The 23,984-nt window shown below is 38.8% G+C and overlaps 1 protein-coding gene across 1 annotated transcript in view; it reads right to left on the bottom strand.

Moving 5' to 3' along the window:
• The window catches only part of TTC39B (tetratricopeptide repeat domain 39B), a 77,219-nt gene that overhangs the window by 48,748 nt on the left and 4,487 nt on the right, over window positions 1-23,984 (bottom strand). Inside the window, exon 2 of the mRNA XM_058827244.1 lies at window positions 2,235-2,269. Coding sequence (XP_058683227.1) covers window positions 2,235-2,269 — 35 coding nt within the window. The remainder of the gene's footprint in view (window positions 1-2,234; window positions 2,270-23,984) is intronic.

The following is a 23,984-nucleotide window of genomic DNA, read 5'->3' as shown; positions in this document are numbered from 1 at the left end:
AGTATTTTTTGATCATTACATGCTTTGGAGTTGCTGCTTATATCTACAATAGCTACTATGAGTAGAAGATGACAAAAGAGTCTAAACAGAGAATCTAATACATTTAAACCACTTGAGCAAAGACTGTCTCCCTCCTGGGCCTGTCCTCAGATATGAGCAGCACATGAGATTTAGGGAAGGATTTTACCACACTAAGGTAACTCATTGTCCTTTCAACATCTAACCTGCACAATCTGGTATCTATTGGTAAGCATTAATATTTAAAGAATAAAGCCAATTAAAGTCAAGTTGGATTAGCAAAACCACTCACTAGCATCTACTGGTGCAAAATACAGAGCCGCTTTACCCTGCATATATTTCACACTAAGAATTGCAGTGGTGTATGAAATACTATAAAGATCTGCTTGTTACACATTCTTTCCCAATTCTGTAAACCAACATGACAATCTGACAGAACTGGAACCAAAACTGATCTCAAAAGTAAACATGAGTATTTGTTGACACAACTCCCTATAAAAAAGGTACATTTCAGATAATTCAATTGGATATAACTAACTACAACGATGCACTCAAACTAATGCCAGGCATGTCATCACAGAGCTCTAACAATGCCACCTTCCTATCCAAAATAAGGGAGAATGAAACACTGCCATAGAAAAATTATGAAAGTGAATGTTACCAATACCAAAATCAAAAAAATAGAGACAGCTTCCCAGAAGCTTAAACCACTGGCCAGTTATTGTTTCAATATAGTAATGAGAAAACTACAATTGATTTTGTATTCATAGATAAAGCTCAGGAACAACCAGTATGGCATTGGATTTACATAAGGTTTTCACCTCAGGGAATCTACTAACATCATTTGAAAACTACGATCAAAGCATTTCAAGAAAGCTAAGATTGAAGACCTTCACAAAACATTCCAAGATCTTTTTCAGTTCCTTAGGCACATTCTTTTTTAATAGCCATATAGTCAAAAGAATTTGAGAAAGTAGAGTCTAATCCAGGGAAGAATCCTGTCCAGATACAAAAGAATATAAACATTCACTATGTTCAATGTGATGTTAAGTAACAACACAATGTTTTGTCCCATTAATATTCTATCATCTTCTATATAATGCTTATTGCAGATGGAGGTAATATCAGTCAGAATAAACGGACATCCTAACTTCTATTATAAAAAGTATATGTGAGACAGCTATGGACACAGAAGAAGACACTCAGGAAGAACAAATCAAAGCTCTGCATGCCAAAAATAAACATCCATACCCAGCTCAGACATCAACAGAAAACAACAAAACCACTTTCTCATAGAAGTAATGAATATTGGGTAAATATTCTCATACGGTATTTCAAAGTTACTCTTGTCCCTGCCCCAGGGGAAAACAGTGGCCAAAGAGATGTTACCTAATCATACACAAACCCTTTGGCAGTCAAAGGAAGAATAAGCAATCATTAACATGTAGGATTCTCAACTTGAACATAAGGTTTCCTTCTGAGTGTCAGGAAACAATGTTTAATTTTTCTCAGCTCTACACAGATCAGACCTTACTACTCTAGGTCTCAGAAAGTCTGACAAACCTGCAAAATACAGTTTGCCAAGACTATGAATGTTTTGGCCATGAAGTTACCCTACTGCTGGGTCTAGAAGTGTTTTAGCAATCTGAGAATATCAGCAGAAGTCCCCTTCTCGTGTGCTTCATGGCACAAAAATTAAATAAAATTCTAGAGAAAAACTAAAACCACTTATGAACAGCATAATGTGTTTTCATCACAGTTCAAATAAGGTGTTGCTTCGCCATGAGATCTTGTACCAGAGAAGTGACTACATCACTTCATTAGGGGAAAGTATCACAGCTGTACATTATAAGACATAGCAATTTCCATTTGAAAATCTTGCTTAGATTGTTTTGCATAATGTATGATCCAAAGTTTTCCTAATAACGTTGTGACTATTTTTTCAGCACGCAAAAATATCTAGAGCTGTCAGTATTTAACTAAGCTACTAGATTTCTATTTTTAATTCTTTACAATTTTCACCTTTGTTGACAAATATTTCATCACATATATCAACCTAATTACACTTCCATTTCTCAACTCTTGAGGACTTTAACTGTTCTGAAAAACATGAATATAGTCAGTGTATATAAAATTATGCTGTGTGCTGTCCACACAGTATTCCGGCTTTGTATAAGGAGTTTTAACAAAGACACATTTTAAAAAATTGTACTTACACAGGGATGTTTTCATAGGCATCTTCGAAGTTTTCCTGCAGAAGAAAAGAAAAAGTTTCTATTAAATGCATATATGTTTTGTAACATAGCAGAAATTTACCATTACCAGATAGCACTTACTTCTGCAACAGACAGTAATTACCAGAATATTACCAGTCTACTGACTGTTTGCTAAGCTTTCACTGCAAATCATTTGTACAGAGAGATTTCCCATGGACCTGCTACATTAGACTACAGCTAAATTAAACCAAAGATATTTTCCTTTTTAGATTCTAAACTTCCACCACGTATATCACAGAAGACAATGCAGACTTATGCCTCAGGAGTTTGTGCAGCACATGTGATGTACTCAGGACGAACTAGCTGAGCAGTGTATCTACACATGAAACAAAAGGTGTTCTGTTCATGTACCTGACATGCAGGTTGGCCACAGTACATACAAGAGGTCTGGAATGCATGACAGATAGTGCACACATGCAGCCAGTTCACATGTGTGAGCAGTTATGTGAACAGCTTAGTCCAGAAATCTAGAAGTTGATTCTTTCCACCTAGAACCAAAGCTCTTTCAACCTACGTTCAAATTTCAAATTGAAATAAAGGAAGAAATGCACAAATGTAAAAATGAGGAGAACAGCTCAGCTCAAAAATCATTTATTTCTGTATCCAGCCTCCAAAACTGGGCTCTAGAAGTGTGTAGCAAGGAGAAATGGGCAAACAGCCCTCCCTCACATATACCTCTCTACCTCATAGTTTCCAGCCTCTGGCAACTCTGGGAATTCCAGAGCAAAATAGTTTGGCCTTATCTTATGATTTTCAGTAGATCTCTGTTCTAAATACAAGCCTGGTTCCCTTAATACCATGCAGACTTTGTTCATGACTTATACATTAGTATGGAATTTCATGAGCCTGATACCCATTTCATGCAAAATAAGACTTTCTACTTGAGCCTGGCTCCAGCTACCTTTGTTTAACAATCTCCAGCTTTATTTATTCAAAAACAGTAAAGAACCAATTTGTACTTGATCTTTCCTTGACACTTAAAATTTTGAAAGCTTTCGTTAGGTCATCAAACTCATCTCTCCTCTGAGCTCATGACTGCTACCTTACTCACTCTTCAAACCGAAACTATTTTCTACTATGTAACTGTGATTTCTACTCTTTCCATAAGAAAAACTGGAAGCTTGATGGAACAGACTTTTAACATATGCCAGGAAGACGCCTGGAGACTAACCCCCACTTCTGTACAACCCTTTTCAGTTAGCTGTAGAGAGTTGTAAGATCTCTCCAGAGTCTTCTTTTTTCCATCCTAAATACCCTCAGCTCCATCAGCCCCTCCTCACTGGATTTGTGCTCCAGACCCTTCATCACTTCCATTGTCCTCCTTTGGACACCCCACAGCACCTCACTGTCTGTCCTGGAATGAGGGGACTAAACCAATACAGAATGCAGAATTTCAAGAGCGGTCTCACCAGTGCCAAGTATAGAGGGAACTTAAAAGAACTTGGAAAAAGCCAATTAAATGATCCTCCTGATCTGAGGAGAACTGGAGTTTCAAAAAGCTGAATAGAAACCCACAGGAACATCCTCAACAGAAATTCTGTTATCCATGTCTCACCCCAGACACTGACGGATGTCACCAGTCTTCTAATAAACTCCTTCTCTAAAGACTAATTGCCTCCTTGAGACACTTCTGGAGACAAGAGAAGAAATTAAGCAGAATAAACAAGCAAAACACACAGCTTTTTGAGTACAATTCCATCTCTCCTAAGAGAACAAACTTGAAAAGCAAAAGTCAAGGTACTTTTAATTGTCAGGTACTTAATAAAGAATAGTAATGACTGGAAGTTCACATGAATAAATATCTGTGATGTGAACCTTTTGCAGGCTCTTTCAAACCTTCATACAAGAGCAGCATCTACTTACATGAAGAAACAGAAAGAGAATTTGCATTCTGTCTAGGTAAATGCTTCCTTTGCCTGGTAGCTTCTGAATTTTGATTCCTGTCATTCACACCAGTCAAATGGCTGTCCAAACATTTAAAATTATGAAGTACAACCTTAATGTTTTTCCCCAAACACCAAGGCATAAGGAATAGTCACAGCCTTTCAAGGGACTCCTAAAAGGTGTAACAACATCACTGAAGACAGCTTCTATGCTAAAAGAAATAAACTAACTAAACAACAAAAAACCAAAAACCCAATCTGAAAGTTCTTTCTGAAGTTTCCTGTGTCTTCCTACTCCCACTGCATGCAAAATGGGTATTAGAAAGTATTCAAATTGGTATCTTGATCCCATATCCAAAGACTTACACGAGTCTGCAGTTGACTCCACACACTCTCAGAAAAATGCTGGAGGCAGTAGAAGAGAAACCCAGTCATTTTCTACTCCATCCCATGCCCATTACAACAAAAAAGTGACATCATCCTAAGAAGTAAAGAAAAGGACTGCAACAGGGGTAACTAGAACAGCTCCGTCCCGATCAAGGTCTAGGAGTGATCACATTCCTACCAAGAAACAAATTATTTTAAAAGTACTCAGAACATATCCACTTTTTTTCCCAGTAGTCCGGTAAAATCTACTTGTAAATTAAGCCTGTTCAACAAAAAGATTGATGGAACTGTTACATAAAATACACAGCATCTTAAAGGCCTAAGGCCATATTTAAGATACAAATGTGTACACATACACATATACTATATGTCAATACAAAAAAATATAATCAAGTGATTGATAAAGTTTGTCTATTCTTCAGAGTACAGAAGGAGACCAGAAGTATAGTCAGACACATTGCTGTACATTCAATTAAAGGCTAGTAAATTTTCTATTTTCAAGCGCTTATTCCAGCACTGCATCTTGCAGCTGACACAGCTGAGATGTCACAACAGTTTCCAGAGGTACTTGTTCATTTTAGCCTATAGCAAAAAAAAGTGTTTTTACTTAGCACCATTGAAGAGCAATGTCAGGCATTGGCCACAGCTAGTTCCTTCAAGATTGCAGTCTGACCTCCACACTTCAGCACAGAACACCATTTCCATCATTTACATGGCTGAAGAGACTGAGGTGGATGCAATCCTTTATTCATTTCCTTCACCTGATCCAGGTCTGTCCTGCAGCAGGTCCCAAAGGACAGGTTCCCACTCCAGAACGTCCTTGTTATAACAGTGTCAGTCCACAGGACATGCATAGAGCAGAAGTCTTCAGGAAATATAAAAGATAGTTAAAGCCACAAAAAGGACCACAAAGCCTTTTTTCACATTCTACTCAGAAAATGCAGTATATGAACACGTAAGCTAGTACCAAGAGAAACAGTTTAATAACTATCTCACTCAGTACAATGCTGGTTAATGCTGCAATGCACAGATTTTTAGTGCACTTCTTCCAGAGTACACATCCATCCAAGAATTAAAATCAAATAAATAGACGTAAAACTGCCACTAGATGGCATGACTCAGACTTTTCCCACAGATTTCAGAAAATCATCAGCACAAGATTTAGTAAAATAAAGCTGTCTCAAAATTATGTTTCTTGAATTGCACAGTCTTTTTTTGTTGTTGTTTGGTAATTACATTATTTCTTTAAATCTTTATTATGTATTATTTTCAAGATGCAAGCAGGCTCAAAACTATTAAGTTTACATAATTTAGAGATACTAATGTTTTTGAGGCAAAGAAAGTCAAAGTCAGACAGAGAAATAAATGGACACAGTATACTAATGTAGAAAAACTGAAGAGCTCCTGCACTCTAGCAATGAGAGCAGAAACGTTCACAGCAGACACTTTACTTCTCAAGCCTCACAAAAGCAGCATGAAGAGAGGTGCTTCAACTAATACAGGACATCTATCAGTACCTACACTTCTGTTCTAACGCGCTGCAAGAAAGAAGAAACAACTTATTATTATTATGCTTGCTTATTAGAGATCCTAGCATCAAATGTGAACTCTACTTTCTTCCATATTTATCATAAATCAACTCTAAGGAAATTTCAGACTATATCATGTGACTCTTGAACTGCTGTTTTAAGTTCATTAAACATTTTATCAAGCTAAGTGTTTAAACACTGCCCTTTTCCAAGTGAAGCAGGCCAATTTGAACAATGTAAAGAATTCCTTTAAAATTCACATTTATGACAATTATCATAACAAGTAGGGTATGAAGCATCTAAATTCGCCCCACTGAAAACAACATAACTTCAAAACAACATAACCAATTGTATCTAGATACACCAGCCACAATTCCAAGTCCATTCTGATTGGGCAAATGAAAAAAAGCCCCGCCAAAAGCATTATCTCAAAAATATAAACACAACATGAATTATGTTGGTTAAAAGTTGGCAGACTCAGCCAAAATAACACTAGTATATACTTTGCATGTAGGAGTATGCATTAAACCTCTTTTCCCTTCGTAATACTGAACACAGGAAAAACATGCAACCATTGGAAGACAATGGGTGAGGTGTAAGAAGAAACTGACCTACACTGCTTATAATATGAACTGAAACTACAGAAGAAAGACCTTCCATATGGTCTTCATTTCAACAAGGATACCAGTTTCTGAACAGCTTCTCTAAGTCAGCAGTCACCACACACTTTTATTATCAAATGGAACAGAATATAAATATATGCACTTTTTTTCCCCCTTTTCTGTTATGAAACTTTGGGAATATTTGTTTCTCCTTAGTCTTAGGCAGGCTAAGCCATTAAAAATCATTCAAAGAAACCGATGGCTAAAAGTTTTACATTCCAGGTCCACAGAAGTGATAACTTAAAATCACTGTGCATTTAAAATTTACCAAACATTATAGCAACATGAAAGCTCCTTAGAATATTACTCAAGGATACCAAACAACAGCATGCTATCTCTCTCCTTAGTTGACTTGACTGAACTGAGAACTGCTAACAGAAGGTGGAAAATAACAAAGAACAGCAATACAATTAGTGAAACTCCCAGATGTACGAGTCAAGAAGGCCCTTGCTCAAGTGAAGACCCATCCCTGTGATTATGTAACTTGTATGGAAATCCCTAACTTAACAAAATAGAGGGACTGTACTTGGGAGGTTGCTAACACTGAACTCTGTACAAATAAAGGCATGGGAAGTCTGGAAGGGCATGCTTGACTTGTGGAATGCTACTGAGCATCCAGGCTTGTGCAAGTCTGAAATAAATAAATAATCAATGTCTCTCTAGTGTAATTATTAGCTTGTTGCACATCAGTTAATGAATCTGATTTTTGTGGGCTACACTCTGAAGTATCAAATATCAGAAATCACTACTTCACAAAAAAAAATGATGGAGATGAAAACCAGAGCAATTCACTGGTCTTAAATTACAAAAATTTTGCCTGTTAGACCACTCAGACCAAAATAAATACATTCAGCTATGAATATGGGGTTTGATTCATCCGCAGTTAAGAGAAGTAAGGTAACAAAGCTACACACATCTACAAACTACAGACAGTACCTGCACGAACTAAAAAAGAAAAGTAGTTCTGAGAACTTGACTTACGAAACATAATCTGTTATGGAAACCCTTCCTGCATATTAACAATCGGGTGACAGTGTCACATAAGGACAGAACTGTTGCTTAAATGGGCAGTTGTATGAGAAAACATGCAACTGCCCATTTAACTCAGAACTGCATATTTTCCCATATGTTAAGAAACAAAAATACCCAGCATGACAGCAGAACCCAAAAGCTAATTTGTCACGTTATCTTCAGCTAATTCATAAAGTGAATGATGTAAAGAATAAGCATTTTGATGAGCCAAATAAAATTTAGACTTCATCTCAAATATAAGATGCTTTTCACTTCCTTATATTTCTGTAGGACTGACAATACTCTGCATTATAAAGTGCTTAAAAATCCTAACTTTTTAACTACTGCTTCATTACACTTATAGCAATTTCTTACAGAAAAGAGCAGTCTACCCTACAAACCAGCAGAAAATAACATGGAAGTTAAACTACATCTTATGTTTTGTGTGTCAAAAAACACACAAACATCGGAGAGAAACATCATTTCAATGTTGTCTCGGAAGAGAAATAATTTGGGGGAGTACAGGAAGGAAAAGATACCTCCAAATCTTCATCTCTGTCAGCCACACATGCTTTATTTGACACTTCGACACCAGATCCTGCTATTAACAATTAATAGCCTAGGAACAGAAACACATGAGTAACACCCAGTTCAAAGGGGAAAGAGATGATGAAGCTGTTACAAAACAGGAAAATTATTTCCCCTTGCCAGAGACAGAAATAGCCTGGAGGCTGCAAGAATGGAATGGAAATGCACAAGTTCTGCTCTACACAGTACAACAAATTTTCACGTGAAAAGTAAAAAGTGAAATTTATTTCTCTAAAAGAAAAAATGCACATATTTTTCTGGTTACATATTACTTTAGATTTATTGGTTTGAACTATAAACATAACTCATCTACTTTTAAAAAATTCTCAAGATTATTTGCCTAAAATACCTGTGTTTTTTTTCCCAGAGAGCTGAGTGGACAGGCAGTGGTGGTTGTTTGGAAGAAGCTGTGTTTTCCACTGCCGATGAAGAACTTCAGTAGTCAGAAGCCAAAGACTGGACTTGATAATCTAGTCTTACTCATTCACTCTCATCTAAACAGAACATGCTACATTCAAGACATGATTGGGAGTCATGCTTTAACAAAAAAAAAAAACCAAGCTAAAACCAAACCACAAAAACAAAAGACACCAAATACAACAAACCCAGAAAAACAACCACATACCAAGAATAAATGAAGAACTGGTAAGGGAAAATTAACTTTTTCTAGAAGTTAGGTTAACTAAAGTGCTGAAGAATAATTAGAAATTAAAACAAATTTCAGTGTCATCTAGCTCAAAAATTAGACATCAGTAACTGCAAGAACAAAGCTTTCTCCATTACAGTCTGGAAAGCAGTGGCCTTTTGATGCTGCTGGTCACCCAAAAATTTCTAGAAGATACAAGAAAATTGAGTCTTAAAAAAAAAAATCTACCCTCCATTCTCTACAAAAAAAGGACATTTGCAATGGAATCAACTGCTGTAACTAAGAACAGCTAATCAACATGTTATAGGAAGTGGACAATTCCTACTCTGCCTTCAGCAACATGCAAGCCAGACAATTCTCAGACAGCCATTTTGTATAAACCAGGGCAGGACCAAGAACAAACCACAACCAAAGGAATTACAGTCAGACATTGTCAGTCAGGCTGGTTGCATACCAGACGCAGCCTCAAGATGCAGGTTTTTCTGAACCTACTTGTAAAGATGGGTCACCAGGAAGTCACATTTTAATAAACTGAGTCTTGCTGTCTTCTAATTCACGCACTCGTTGTGCCACCTGCTGTGAACAACTGGATGAGCTTCTACTGTTTTAAATGGCACCTCTCCCTCATGACTGAAAAATGGAAATCAGCAGGTTCAGTTACACGCTCACCAAGTAAAGCATTATGACTACTTTATGTTCAGATTCATGTCCAACATGACCCACAAGAAAGCAGCATAGTTTCAGTTAAAAGCTGGCTAAACACCAAGACACCTTTCCTTACTGTTTACAGTGGCACCTTCTTGCTATTCAACCTGCAGTTGTTTCAGCACAGAAGGCACTTCTGAGAGGCAGAAGAATAGGGCAGTAGCATAGAACTTCACTGCTGCAACAAAGCTTTGATCTTCCTAGCTGATCACCTTTCCTGTCTGTCTCACACAAACCTCCTTGGTCATCCCCAAGACCCAAGGAGTGTCATGTAGTTTCTATTTGTTTGAAAGTGGTACCAGAAAAAAACCAAAATGCAAGAGAACAAACAAACCACATACTCAACCAATGTTCAACATTCAGTACATTTGCACAGTTGCAAAGTGCACTCCTTATAGAAAATCTCTACACATATTGCATATGACTCTAGTCTTGGTCAGCTTCATTACACAAAACTGATTGCCAAGCAATCCCAAACTGAAAGGCAAATACAAACAACCACCTTGTCTGGACAGATCCTCCTTTTCCAATTGTAGGAAGAGAGATTTGAGAAGAATGTGAAGGCAACTAAGGAGCCTGAGAAGACAGTAAGAATACGTAAGCATTCTTCTCTAAACAGATACTACACAAGGGAAAACACTAAGTTTGTCCTCCCTAGCCACAAGAAAGATTATTCAAATTAATTCTTGTTGCAGCAGACAAGCCTCTAAGTATGGCAAGAGTTTTGTGCCAAGCTCATTAGTTTTTGTAAAATCTTGTACCATCATTCAGTCATTCCACAGAAATTGCAGAAAACCCCACTGAAATCAAAAATAATTTGAGGATGCTATTTATTATGTTTATAAAGTTAGCAAGAGTTCTGCTACATCTTTCTAGTCCTAATAATCCCAACACCATCACCAGTAACTACTAGGAACAACTGTGTTTTCCTGGACACTGGACAAACATGGATGAGATACCACTGCTGATGAAAGACCAATCTGATAAAGACTTTCCTACTTTCAGCCACACAGCTTAACAATAAACTTTTAGTAAACTTCTGTTAGCTTCCAAATAAAGATTATTCAGTTATTATTTTTCATTTGGTAAAAGAGATAGACACAATGTAATTTCAGAGACACAGAGAGTACTTTCAGACACTAACTGAAGGTAAAGCAGCACAAACAAGCATTTACTTTCTTAACATGCTTGTAGGCAGTCAAGGCATGAGCAACTTGAAAGTCACAAGCCACACTGCAATGCAAACCAAAAAGCTTGGTCTTTCCCAACTTTGCAAGGAAGCATTTCCCATCCAGTGACTTATCATCTATTCTAGTTCAGAATTGGCTCTCTCTTATCAAGTTTAACTTTCCATGACTGGGTAACACTCACAGAATCTTCCGCTCAGTTTAGCCAAAGGATCGCTAGACAGTTTGCTGATAACAAAACATTATCACTTCAAGAGATAGGGTAGATAAGAAGCCAAGATACCTTTTGCCCTCACTTGAGTCAACATAACCTACCAAATAAGATAAAAGTTATGTGAAGAGGAAAGAAAAACATGGTTGGAAGATCCATTTAAAAAACATCAGAAAACAGAGCTCTTCTTGGAGGTGGAGTATCATGCCTCCTGTCTCACAAGGGTAGGTCTATTTAGCAGTCTCATCTAACCTTCTCACCTCCATTCCCATACATCTGTGTTTGTGATGTGACTGATGAGGCAGAACTCGACAGCTTTTAGTTACATATAACTTACACATATCAGGACGGATCAAACACAAAGACATAGTGAAAGTCAAGCTGCAGTTACAACTAAGAGACAGTCTTGAATCAACATAAGAAACAGACAAAGTGGATTCTACTTTAAGTAGAAAATTAAAGTAAAATACAGATAGCTAAGAGGAAAAGCACATTGTGTTGTCCTGGACTTTACTAAGCCATTTCATATTGCTTAAAGATGCTTGATACTTACTGCTACTTGCTACTTACTGCTTCCAATAGGTATCTCAAGCTACCTGGTAAAACCCTAATTATGGTTCACTATGCACTTAATATACACTATCCAGACAAAATCAAATTACATCTTCCCTGGAGGGATACTTTGACAGTGTTCCAGAATGCTTATCAACTACAGTGTAATCAACAATCCGAAATCTCATTAAAGACACATTATCTTGCCACTGTGATAATAATACTTTCCAGAGATGACCCCAAGCTGGGGAACAGAACAGGTTTACCTCATATTAAAAACAATTTCCCTATAGCTAATAAAGGACAGCTTTCCCTATAACTAATAAAAAAAAAATGAAGGGGGCATTAAAATGAGTATCTTAGGTTTTAACCTTCTTCTCCCGTCCTCCTCAGGTAAAATATGCTCTTGACTATAAAGCTGGTCACTCATTCATTAAGAATGTGACAGCAGTTGCTGCATATTTAGCACCACAAGGTCCTACTTTATAGTGAAAAGCAATTCAAGTTATTTTTGTTAACTGGTTCATTTCCTTTAAAAGAAGATCTTGCTGCAGTAACAGTAATTCCAATAATGCTGTTTTTGATAAAGTTGTTTTTACTTCAGAACTTCAAAGTGTCTACATTTTCTGATCCATCAGTAGTGCTAACTGCAGTAACAGAAGAGACCTTTAGAAGTCAACATTATCTAGAGTTAAAGGTGGCTGTAATACAAGATCAAAGCAGTAACTTTTGTCCAGAGCACAGCTTGTTCTCTCTGTGAAAGACCAGCTTCCATTTCTGGAAACCACTTTATTTTCATTATTTTCATTAACAGAAAAGCACTGTCTCAAGGTTGTGGCAATTTAACTTCCTTACTTAATCACCAGTATAATATTAACTAATTATCAACTGACTTATACATGCATTCTAGAGAGTTCGTTCTTTCCATCAGAAAAAAAAAGCCACAGAAATACAGTGTCACATTCAGACCAAGTATCTCATTAAATTACACTAGGCAAAATCAGATATTGAATTAACCAGACAGTAAGCTAAAGTATTAGTTCTTCCTGGGCTGCTTACAGGCAAACATAAAAAGAACAGATTCTCATTTGAAGTTACAATAATTCTTACCAAGAAAATAAAACAGAAAAACCCTACAAGTAACACAAAAATTTAATTAACATAAAGTAATAGTTAGCCTATTAATGCCCCCTAAATTCTGGTGATGTGTCAAGTGTTCATGAAAGCCTACATCTTTCCTCCTTCTGTCACGACTCCCCCAATGTAAATTCTTCATCCAGTCCATCCCCAACCAGAGCATGGTATTTCTTCAGGTAGTGCAGGACAGCTGCAGGATCCAGAAGACACACAGCAAATGGACTACTCAGGTGCACTGAAAGCAGCATGTGTTTCCCAGTTGGAAGTTGTAACATTCGATAGACATTGTCAAACAGTCGTAGTGCCACCCCCCTGCCCCGCATGCACACCCCCCCTACAGCTTACTGACGTCATGGGGAATTTATAGCCTTTGAAAATTCCAGCTGGCATGTAATAACAAGGACAGGATTAATTTACAGTTGTTACCACATTTGTCACTCCTTCTACCCAAAGGGTCACTTTACCACAAATGTAAGTTTACAGTATGTCACTGCCTCTAGGCAACTCTTCATACATACATACACACATACCACACACAGAGACACACAGACACACACTCCTCTTCCTCCCACTCTTGAGTACTCATGGGCAATCAGAGCACTGGGTCCTCTGCAGCAAGCCCACACTACAGCAAGTGAAGAGACACTTGCTCTCATGACTCACACATTGCCAAAGGAAATCCTGCACGACCACAGGATGGTTCAATCCAAAGCACTGAACCTCTCCTTGCACACTTCTTCCTTCCGCCAGCACCCAGAGACACAGAACAGAAAAAAGCCAAACACATTACATGAAGTGTAGAGAACTTTTTACATTATTCATCCATTTACATTATGGAAAGGGAAGTATCAGACAGACAGTTTTTCCAGGCTTCCAGGAAGCTACTTCTTTTATAGCTCATCTCTACCTATTGCTGGTATCCTTATCCATTTTCACTTTAGCCCACAGTTAAAGTTTTTAACAATTTGTGAATGCTGTTGCACAAATTTTTGAAATCTCACGTGGATTTTTTAATTACTTCTTCAGACCACAAAAACACTTACCAAAGGGTGAATGTATTTTAACGTTAGAAAGATACCATTCAGGCCAAATTCTGCAACTATTAAAATATAAGGTCAGTAGCTACCAGACCTCACATACATAAAATGAAGAGACAAAGTGCTATGGTATTATCTACAAAGATACAAACCACAAAAGTAATATAGAGTCTACAGCAAAGACCAGACATAAAACAAAGAAAAAGGATCAGACACAAAACTTCCAGTCAAGGACAAGAGTAGCATGTTCCAGAGACAGCTGCAAAGGCAAGCCCTATATCCTTGGTTGCCATCACAAGATGTAACCTCATCTTCCCCTTCTTGCACTCTACCTGTCCTCCTAAGACCAGAGGACTTCCACAAACGTCAAACACAAAGCAACATGTTACATGGGTCTAAAATTAAAAAGAAACTAAGCCAAAACATTAACCATACTGGATGTCAGCTCTTTCAGCGATGCCACATGACTTCCTTTCTCTACTCTACCAGACCACACACACAGAAACACTGACAGGAATTCAAGGCAACAGTACAAACCCCACTGGCCAAGACAAGCTGCTTTATGTAGAGAAACTAGCTAACACTGGGCCAAACTACGTTCCATGTTGCAACACAAACTACTCATAGAAAGCACATAAGCCACTTCTACTATGTAATCTCTACTCTTTTTCCCCATGCTGTTTTTTTAGTATTCCTTCAGTTGTGCCCCTGCACAGCTACCTGTGATGACACGCCTGTAAGCTGAACATCCTGGCTGATTCAGCATGAATCCCCAATGCAAGACACCATGAACACAGAGCTGTATAGTCCATACAGTAACTCCTTGCCTACTTTCCCTTAGAGACTGGAACATTCTCCACTCACTCACTCACACACACACTACTATTTAAAATTACAACCACTATTTCAATGCTCCAGTGTACAAACTCACAACAAGCAGGAACTGAGAAAGCAGTTAAGGAAGAGTCCTTCACAGTGGAACTCTGAACTGCAGAAGAGAGTAAATACAGAGCATGATTTCCAGGAAGATCCTCCTACCTGGGACATGACCCTATATTTCTGTTTCCAGTTCACAAAAAAAAGAGCAAAGCCGGGAAACCCACATTTAGTTTGCACTTCCACTCCTAACATAACTTAATGAACTCAGAAGCTAAAGATCCCACCACTGAAATAAGTAAAATGGATTTTTAAACAGCCTACCATAATTTTTACTTTTTTAAACTTGGATTTTAAGACTCCTTTGGCATCACTTGCTGAGCAATATGTTCACTCTGAAGCTTAAATATACAACTTCAGCCATCCCTTCAACTCAGCATGACTTGAAATTACATTTAGCAGAAGACACAGCACTTTAGCAAAGCACCAAACCGTGTATGCCATCTTCTAAAAGTGAATGACCATGAGCTATCCCATATTTTCCAGAGTTATAACCATATGTGGCACTTTAATCCAAGTGACATTAAAAGACAGACTCTGAGCTGCTACTGAACATCTCTTACCCAAGGTTTTAAGAAAACTTTGCTTCAGCTCAGTAGACCACTCCTTAACTGAGCCAGCTACTTCAGTGGTGTCAAGTAAGACTATACAGGCAGTATGTTTAACTGGATTTCCCAGAGCTGCACATGTTTTTCCTGCTAAGATTCTCCATATGGACATGGCACAGACTTAAATATTCTTTAGCCATATGCTCAAACCACCAAGTCTCACCTTAAAGTTCTTCCTCTGGTCCAAACCATACACTTAAATTTAGGAAGATTGTTTTGCCTCCAAAGTTTAGTTCCAATACTTTTACACTTCTTGTGACAAGGAACATAGTAATTAACATTATAAGATTACATCTTTATCATCTAGTAACAATAATATAATATTTAGATTAAAATGGCTCAAACAACATTGGTCTCCCTCAAAAAGTAACAGAATTACTTTTCAAAATACTTTTCTTACTGGGAAGAGCCAAAAAAGCTGTATTTCATGAATACTTCATGAAGTATTCAGTTATCCTACAGTTTACCAAAAAAGTCAAAAAGCACTTAAGTTTCACATCCCATATTAGATACGACTTCTCAAAGTCATTAATATAAATTGTTTTTGTAATGAATTACTGTTTCCCCTAAGGTGGGAGGGTTTTGTCAAAATTGTGGAATACTTCAGTTTTTGCATGTTTCTTCAGCTCCTCTAGCCAGCTGAGCTAGAACCTTGAACGTCTGTGTAAGATGCCTCACTCTGCTAGTTTTGGCTGGGGTAGAGTTACTTTTCTTCACAGTGGCTGTGTATTGTATTTGTGTTGAACACAAAAGTTGATAATACAGAGATGTTTTTGTTATTGCTGAAAGGGGCTTACACACAGCCAAGACCCCTTCTGCTTTTTGTATTCCAGTCTGGGGAGTAAGTTGAGGGTGCATGGGAGGTTGGAAGGAGACAGAGGCAGGTGACCCAAACTGACCAAAGGGATATTTCAGACCATGTGGCATCATGCTCAGTACATAAAGGGGAGGAAGAGGAAAGCAGGGGAATCTATGGAGTGGTGGCGCTTTTCTTCCCAAGTCACTGCCACCTGTGAGGGAACCCTGCTCTCCTGGTGATGGCTGAACACCTGCCTGCCCATGGGAAGCAGTAAATTAACTCTTTGCTTTGCTTTTATGCACAGATTTTGCTTTCCCTATTAAACTGTCTTTATCTCAACCCATTAGTTCTCAACTTCTACCCTCCTGAGTCTCTCCTCAATCCCACTGGCAGGGGAGTGAGCGAGTGGCTACGTGAGCTGTCAGCTGAGCTTAAACCATAATACTCACATAAAAAGAGATGGATTTACCAAATCCACAACTGGTAATTCTACTTCTCCATCATATTTCCAGTGACAAGCTCAGGTTTTGCCACACGACCTTAGAGTAACCATTTAACCATAAATTATTATACGTACTAAAGAGGAGGGAAAAAAAAAAGAAAAATATTAAGTACCTTTTAGCCCTGGAAACAGTAAATTTGCAGAAAAGGAAAAACAACAAAAACAAACAAAACCCACAAAACAAAAAAATCAACCAAACAAAAATCAAACCCAAAACACAATCAAACAAACAAAAAACAACAAAAAACAAAACAAGCCAAAACAAAAAGCCAATCAAACAAAAAAAAGCACCCCCAAAAAAACAAAACAAAACAAAAACCCCAACAAAACAACACCAAAATGACACAGGCATGAAGTCATTAAGTTCAACTAGCTATCCCACTGGATTGGTAACAACAGTCCTAAGGGAGAGAATCCAGATAAAACATCTTCATCCTAGTCCATTATTTCTTGGTGAAAATAAAAGCCAGTGTGATACACTCTGTCATCGCTATAATCCCACTTTACTCAACTAAGGCTAATAGGAATATTTTTCCTTTCCTCTGGCCTACTTGTAGTTACAGACAAGTATTCCTACTCACCTACCCAACACTACACTTTTTAGAAGAACTAATACTGCCATGAGTTGCCAGACACACAATTATTTCCAGAAACAGGTTTTCCACTAACTTCCTCTCTGGATGACAGGCTGTCTTCATATACCCTCCAACAAGAGGATTTATGGAGAGCAAGAGTGTGTGTGAGGTTGACTTCTGTGGATGACAGAAATCAAAGGAATGCTGCACACCCAAACACTGGCTTGCAAAAGTTTATACACCACTCTATTGCAAAGTGAATACATAAGAGAACTAGAATAAAAACACGATACATTCACTGTCTCACAACAAAAAATACCATTTCTACTAAAATACTAGATTATCTTGCCTTAGTATGTGGTAACAGCATTACTTCCTTACTCCAGAATAAGATGACAAACAAGTCTTTACTTGCCTGATAGAAAACCTTACCGTTTTATTGCACTTGGTGTTTGGGCATAAGTCCACACATCTGTGATATTTACTTACTGCTGACTTAGCAGAACCCTTTTGAACCTGAGAGGGCTTAGAAAAGCAGAAGGAATTTTTAACTCTCACAAATTCTCACATTTCTGACTACTTAGGCAGACACTTGACCCACTGTGGCACACAGGTCTTGGCCATGCCCAGGCTTTAATCAGAAGACATACCAACAGCAGCACGTATCCAACTCTCAGACTCAAGTCTTTAGCTTCTCAAGTCTTCAGCTGCACAGTTTTGCTCCCTTTTCAAAATGACTGCTGTGATCCATCATTTCTGTTCCCTCTAATATAATACTGTTCCTATTAATCCAGAAGAAACAGTGTTTGTTAAAATTACTGCCCACCAGATAGGCATAGTGTGCCGGGTTGTATTCCTGCCAGCCTGTCACCAACAACTGGGATCTCATCTCCATCTCCCTGATGGTGTCACACAGGAAAAGAAATCCATACAAGTTGCAACAGCAATGAAAGTTTCAAATATGTCCTTATGGTTAGGCAAGCGACAGGAGATTTACTTAAGACAGGAGGCATAAGATCAGACATGCCTATCACCTACTCCCGAGTTGAGTCATCCTGGTCCATGATCCTAAGTAATGCCAAGAAATAACTAAGTTCCTTTTCTCTTTCAATACACAATCTCTTTGGCAAGTGAGGGGACCAACAAGAACCTTTATCCATGCCAAGGTATCAACTTCTAGTAGTTTCAACAAGCTCATCAGATCTAGAGGTTTTTCCAAGCATACTGGCACCAATATGTCAGCAAAAGAAGAATAAACATTTGCAGAACCAAACAGGTTTCCACAGAGTCATAACTCTCACATAGATTGACCAGAACTACAAGAAGCAAACCATGCTGCTTTAAGCTTATACATGAAACAGAGCTGTCTTTTTAGAGTTGTGGATGGCTCAATCCTGGTGGTGTTCAAGGCTAGGATGGACAAGGCCTTGAGCAATCTGGTCTAGCGGGAGGGGGCGGAGTTTGGTCTAGATGATCTTTCAGGTCTGTTCGAGCCCTTAACATTCTGTGATTCTACAGTGACTGGCAAGCTTTTAGCTACAATTACCATGCCACTCGTACAATTTACAGTTGTAATAACAGTAAACTCACTGCTCCAAGAAAAGCCTACATTAAAAGATGCTGGATGATACTTCCCACTGTTCAATATTCAAAGAATACCCTAAATGTTATGAAAAAAGCTAACTCTACCTTTTGGTTATACTGTTTTCCATTCATATACAAGTATTTAAGTATCTCCACCTCACACTCCTCCTCCAAGAAAAACAAACAAACAAAACACAAAACCAAAAACCAAACTTCAGAAAACAGAAGTAAAAGCAAAATTTACTTCCATTTAAAATTTAATTTCATAAAATTACATAGTTTTCCCAGTTTATGTCAGCTCTGCCTCCCTAAGAGGCACATAGTGCTTCCTACAGTGACCCCAACTTTTCCCATTTCTTCTGCACCTTTTATCTCTTGCTCTGAGGAGAAACAGCTCACACGTTAATAGTGAATATTAAATAAGAAAATTTAATTGGAATACTGCATACTCCTTTTTCCCTCCATACTCCTTTTTCCCTCCAGTTAATCAATAGAGACTTGTGGTTTTTTTGCTACCCAGCTTTCAAGTTTGGTCGCAGTCAACTAAGGAACGCAAATGCACGACTCTAGGAAGCAAATAAGAAATGGAAAAATGCAAAAAATAAAAGCAAGCCATCTCAGAACAACATAGGTACTATAAAAATTGGAGTACACATCCTTATTTTGAATAGTAGAAACAAAGTACCTCTCAAAAGGTAAACCTGTAAGTAAAGCAAAGTTTTATTTGAACTTAAGAAATTCAGAATATTGGAACGAGAGAGCACAACCTAATTTTATTTAATAAAAAAGAAATTACTAGTCATGTTTAGTTTTCCATTTGTGTTGCTGAAATACCATGGTCCTTATCTTAGATGCAGATGTGCTCTGACAGTAGGAAAGACCAACACAGAACCAGGAAAAATAGATGAGCCACATGCCAAAGCACACCACTTTGGAAAAAGCAGACAAGAGGAATACAAATTTTACATTCTTCAGTTGAACAAATCTATTTCTCAACGAAACAAAACCATACAAGTCTCATGCAGACCTTTAAAAAAATAAAAAATTATCCTTCAAGACGGTAAGCACCCCCACTACTGCTTCCCAACTCTGTATTTCCAACACATTCTAGTTTTGAAGGTGAAAAAGGCACCACAGTATCTTGCTTCCAGTTTCTCAGTCTCTGTGGAAATGCAGCTACCACCATCTCTCACCACAGAGACAGCTGAAGAATCCTCAGCATAAACATGAGAGATAAAATTGCCAGGGCTACACATTCTGTAATTTATTCTAAAGTGCATTATATTAAGCTACTGATGTAAAAAATCATACCACTAGCGAGGTCTTTCATCTTAATTGCAGCAGCTGGTGCAGCAGTGGATGAAACTCTTGAGTACTTAAACCAAGCACTAACCGGCTTTTGAATTAAAGACGATGCTGGTTTCATTTGAAATTAGCTCTTAAGATAAACTGTCCAGGCTGGTAAAGCCAGCCTATACAGTGTTTATCCCTGCTTGGGCAGTTCAAGAGAGTACAACATGCATCATAAGACCTTCATTACCTAAATTTTCCTTTATAGCTTAGTTTAGAGATGAGGCAGAGATTAGCTGAATTGGCCAAGCTGTCCTTAACACAAGCCTGTCATGGCTTGTACCTACAACTAAGCCTGCAACTAAATACCACATAGATGCCCTGTCACCCCATCACACCTCACACTCCCACCCCATCCTCCCAGCAGGGCTGTGTTTCAACCCTGGGGCAGTCAGTTCCAGGTGTACATGACAGCTCTTCAAGTGAAATCACACTGTGGCTGCTAAAGGGATTAAGAAAAATGCATTAACAATATCAGTTGTGGCACCACTTGGCTGCCTTTGACTCCAGCTGCTATTGAAGTCTCATCATGTCCAGTACAGCAGCACTTGGAGGTAGTATGACTTCAATCAGGCCACAGTTGTCAGACTCCACCCTACCTTAGACTTAACTGCTTGTAAGGTGCTATCATCAGAGGGTAAGCAGATCCTGCTCATCACTCCTTAGCTCCAGAGCCACTCTGTGAAGAGTCAGAGCCCACTGGTACCCTTTTGGGGCTTTGTACTATCCTGAAAAAACCTGTGCCAAGGTTGCACAGGGCCTCTGGGGCCATCACAGTGGCACTTTTGCCACTCATTCCCAGTCAAGCTCATTTCAGCCTCCAACAGACAGCTACTGGGACAACCCTGTCACTCCGAAAGTACAAATGGGCTCTGACTCTTTATAGTTTGAGTGTGCACTGGTGTCTGCTAGAGCCTTATACACCCATGGGTTTGACATGCTACTGGACAGGCCATTGGGTCTATAGAATCCAGTGAACATGGTTGCCCCTCTCCTCCACCTCGCTGGAGCAGGGCCCCTCCACTCCTGGTCACTGGACTGTCCACTTACTTCACATAAAGAAAACATAAATATTAGAACTGCTTTTAAAAAAATTAGGAGTAAGATAAGACTTTCCACTCTGGTAAACTGCCCACTGGAGACTGGAGAAACAACTTTCCTGGTAAAAAAAACTTTTGGAACTGTTTTTCCCCTACAACTCAGGTACCACTGCCTCCAGAGTCGAAGGCAGGTTTTCTATGCCACTTTCTCATGTCGACTCTGTGATCCCTCAGATAAAAAGACAGAGCAACCCACTGTGTCTATACCCTCTACATCCTCTCTCTTGAGCAGAAGAACACTTACTGCTAATAGTAGGGACACCGGGCCATACAGATGGGGAGTAGGATGTATCTTTTTTTGTTGTTGGAACTTCTGGAACATTTTTTCCCATTTTTCAAGCAGTTTTTCCACAGCAAAGTCTGTGGAAAATAGGGACTCAGTACTGCCAGAGCTGGCAAGCCACTTTGCCCACCATCACTGCCTTGTCTCCCCAGCTACCCAGCTTTGTCTCATTACCACCAATAAACTGGCACACAACAATGGTGCACATGCACTGGATTTCACCTGGATCTGTGGGCAACTGCACATTGTTTTGGTCATATGTCGTGGTTTTAAAGCAGTAACTAAAAAATTACTTTTTTTTTTTTTTGCTGTGAGATATGGATTAGAACAAGAGCAAAACAGGCTTAAAACCTAAAAGGAAATAAAGAAAGTTTATTAACAAAATTACAAGAATAAAAACACTAGAATAAACTTCCAGAAAACTTTTTTATCTCCTACTACTCAACTATTCTCTCATTCACATGACAACATAGAGACAAAAAACTTTGGAACTTTAGTGTTTAAAACAGTCTCAATTCCTGCTAGAGTCTTTTCATCAGTCTTTGTAGAGAAACAGAAGTCTTCTGCTAATCTATGGAATTTCTCACAAGAAAACTACTTTTGTTATAGCTTTCTATTTTTCTGATGCCAGCTGCCTGGAAATCTTGTCATCAGAGTTCACTCTTCCCATTTCACATCACTCTGAGGTGTGTACGGGCCATGAGTCTAGGGATGTCATTTTAAAGATGAGTTATTCAAAGGCAAAAGTCCTCTTCATCTGTCTCTGTGAGCTTCGCTGGAAAACAGTTTTCTCAGTGCCCTCAAGGCCTCAAATCTTCGCTTCACTCTGTTTCAGCACTTCACTGTATCATAATTACTCTACTTTTTGCTCAAAATCTAAACTTTGAACACTCTATTCCTCTCTATATACTCTGTCATGAATTAAAGGATTTTTTTCAGAACACTATTGTCTATTTCCAGAGCTTTAACAGAAAAATATTACAGCTTATAAAGCATCTCTTTATTCTCTACCTCTTCTGAAGCTTAATTCTTTTCTTCACTGTCTTCTTCATGTTGATTCTCTCTCTCTCTCTCTCTTTCTGTCTTTCTGGGAAAAAGAAGTAATCTGTACGTTTTATCCAGGTAATAAACGAATTAAAGCCTTAGAAAAGCTGCAGATGTTCATAGTGTCAGGTTTCAGTCCAGCAGCAGAAACTACAAACTAAGCCCGGCTGGCCGGCTCCGTTTCTCTTCCTCCCCCCCCTCCTCCGTCCTCTGCGGCCTTGTCCAGCCTGAAGTGGGGGGGCAGGGAGGAGGCCAACACAGAGCCTTGTTACCTTGTCAGAAGCAGGAAACACAAAAAGAGAACAAGAGAGCTCTGATTTTACATCTTAAGGGGGTGTTCACAAGTTGATCTCACTTTTCAATGGTTAAAACTGCTGTCAATTCCTAGAAATGACCGATAATCGGTCACGAGAAAAGACTCCCATCAGCCACCAGCAGCTTCAACTTCTTTAGCTCCCAAAACCATCTTAAAAGTAAAGTCACTCCATGACATCATAAGAAATCATCTCTAGCATGGCTGATTCCCTCAGGTACTGGACATGGTGGTCCACTTGCCTGGGTGGCATATAACATCTCCCTTGAAGGGATACCTCTCCTTCACACTTGACAAGAGTCACCTCCAGAGGCCGAAGACTTGTATTCTTTTCCTAATTGCCTTGTTAATGCCACCTTCTGTAGAAAGAAATCGCAGCTGCTTCCACACTCCAAAATTCCAGGCTACTAGCCCTGTTATTGCAGCACCAGAGCAAGCAGGTAACAATGTGCTCATCTTGATGATGCCTATATTCCACAGTTCACTCAGGGATAGGTACTGAATTGTTGCTTCTTTTGTCTTTTCCTCCTGCTTCACCCTTTTCTATGAGCTGACTTCCATGTCCATTTTTTCTTGTTTATACAAGTGACTGGTAAGGGTTGTTTCAGCAGCAATGCCCGTCACTGGAGTTAGAGCCTGTCACCTTCTTGACATATTTAAAGACCTTCTCTTCCTCTGAGGGTACTGAGTAGGACTTCCCCTTCACAAAGCCATACTGGCTCTGACTAGTACTTGCATTGTCCTTTGGGTGTTTTACAATAACTCCCAGAACAATCTTCTCCATGCTTTTACCGGTCACTGGAGCAAGACTGAGAGGCTTGTAGTTTCCAGGATCACCTTTCTAGTCCCTTCTCTTGGGAAAATGTTACCCAGATTGCAATTGAGTAGGACGTCTCCAGATTCCCAAGACCATTCAAAAATTATTGAATGAGATATTGTGATGAATGACATCAGCCAGCTCCTTTGACTACTCTTGGCTGAATCCCATCAGGCTCTCAGACTTCAGGGGATCAAGCTAGTTTTTCATTCTCATAGCCACGGTCCTCCAGCTCAGGGTGCTG

The sequence above is a fragment of the Poecile atricapillus genome, chromosome Z (assembly GCF_030490865.1).
Source record: "Poecile atricapillus isolate bPoeAtr1 chromosome Z, bPoeAtr1.hap1, whole genome shotgun sequence".
NCBI classification, from domain to species: Eukaryota; Metazoa; Chordata; class Aves; order Passeriformes; family Paridae; genus Poecile; species Poecile atricapillus.
The sequence above is the reverse complement of the archived record's forward strand: the minus strand, read 5'-3'. Positions and strand labels throughout refer to the sequence as shown.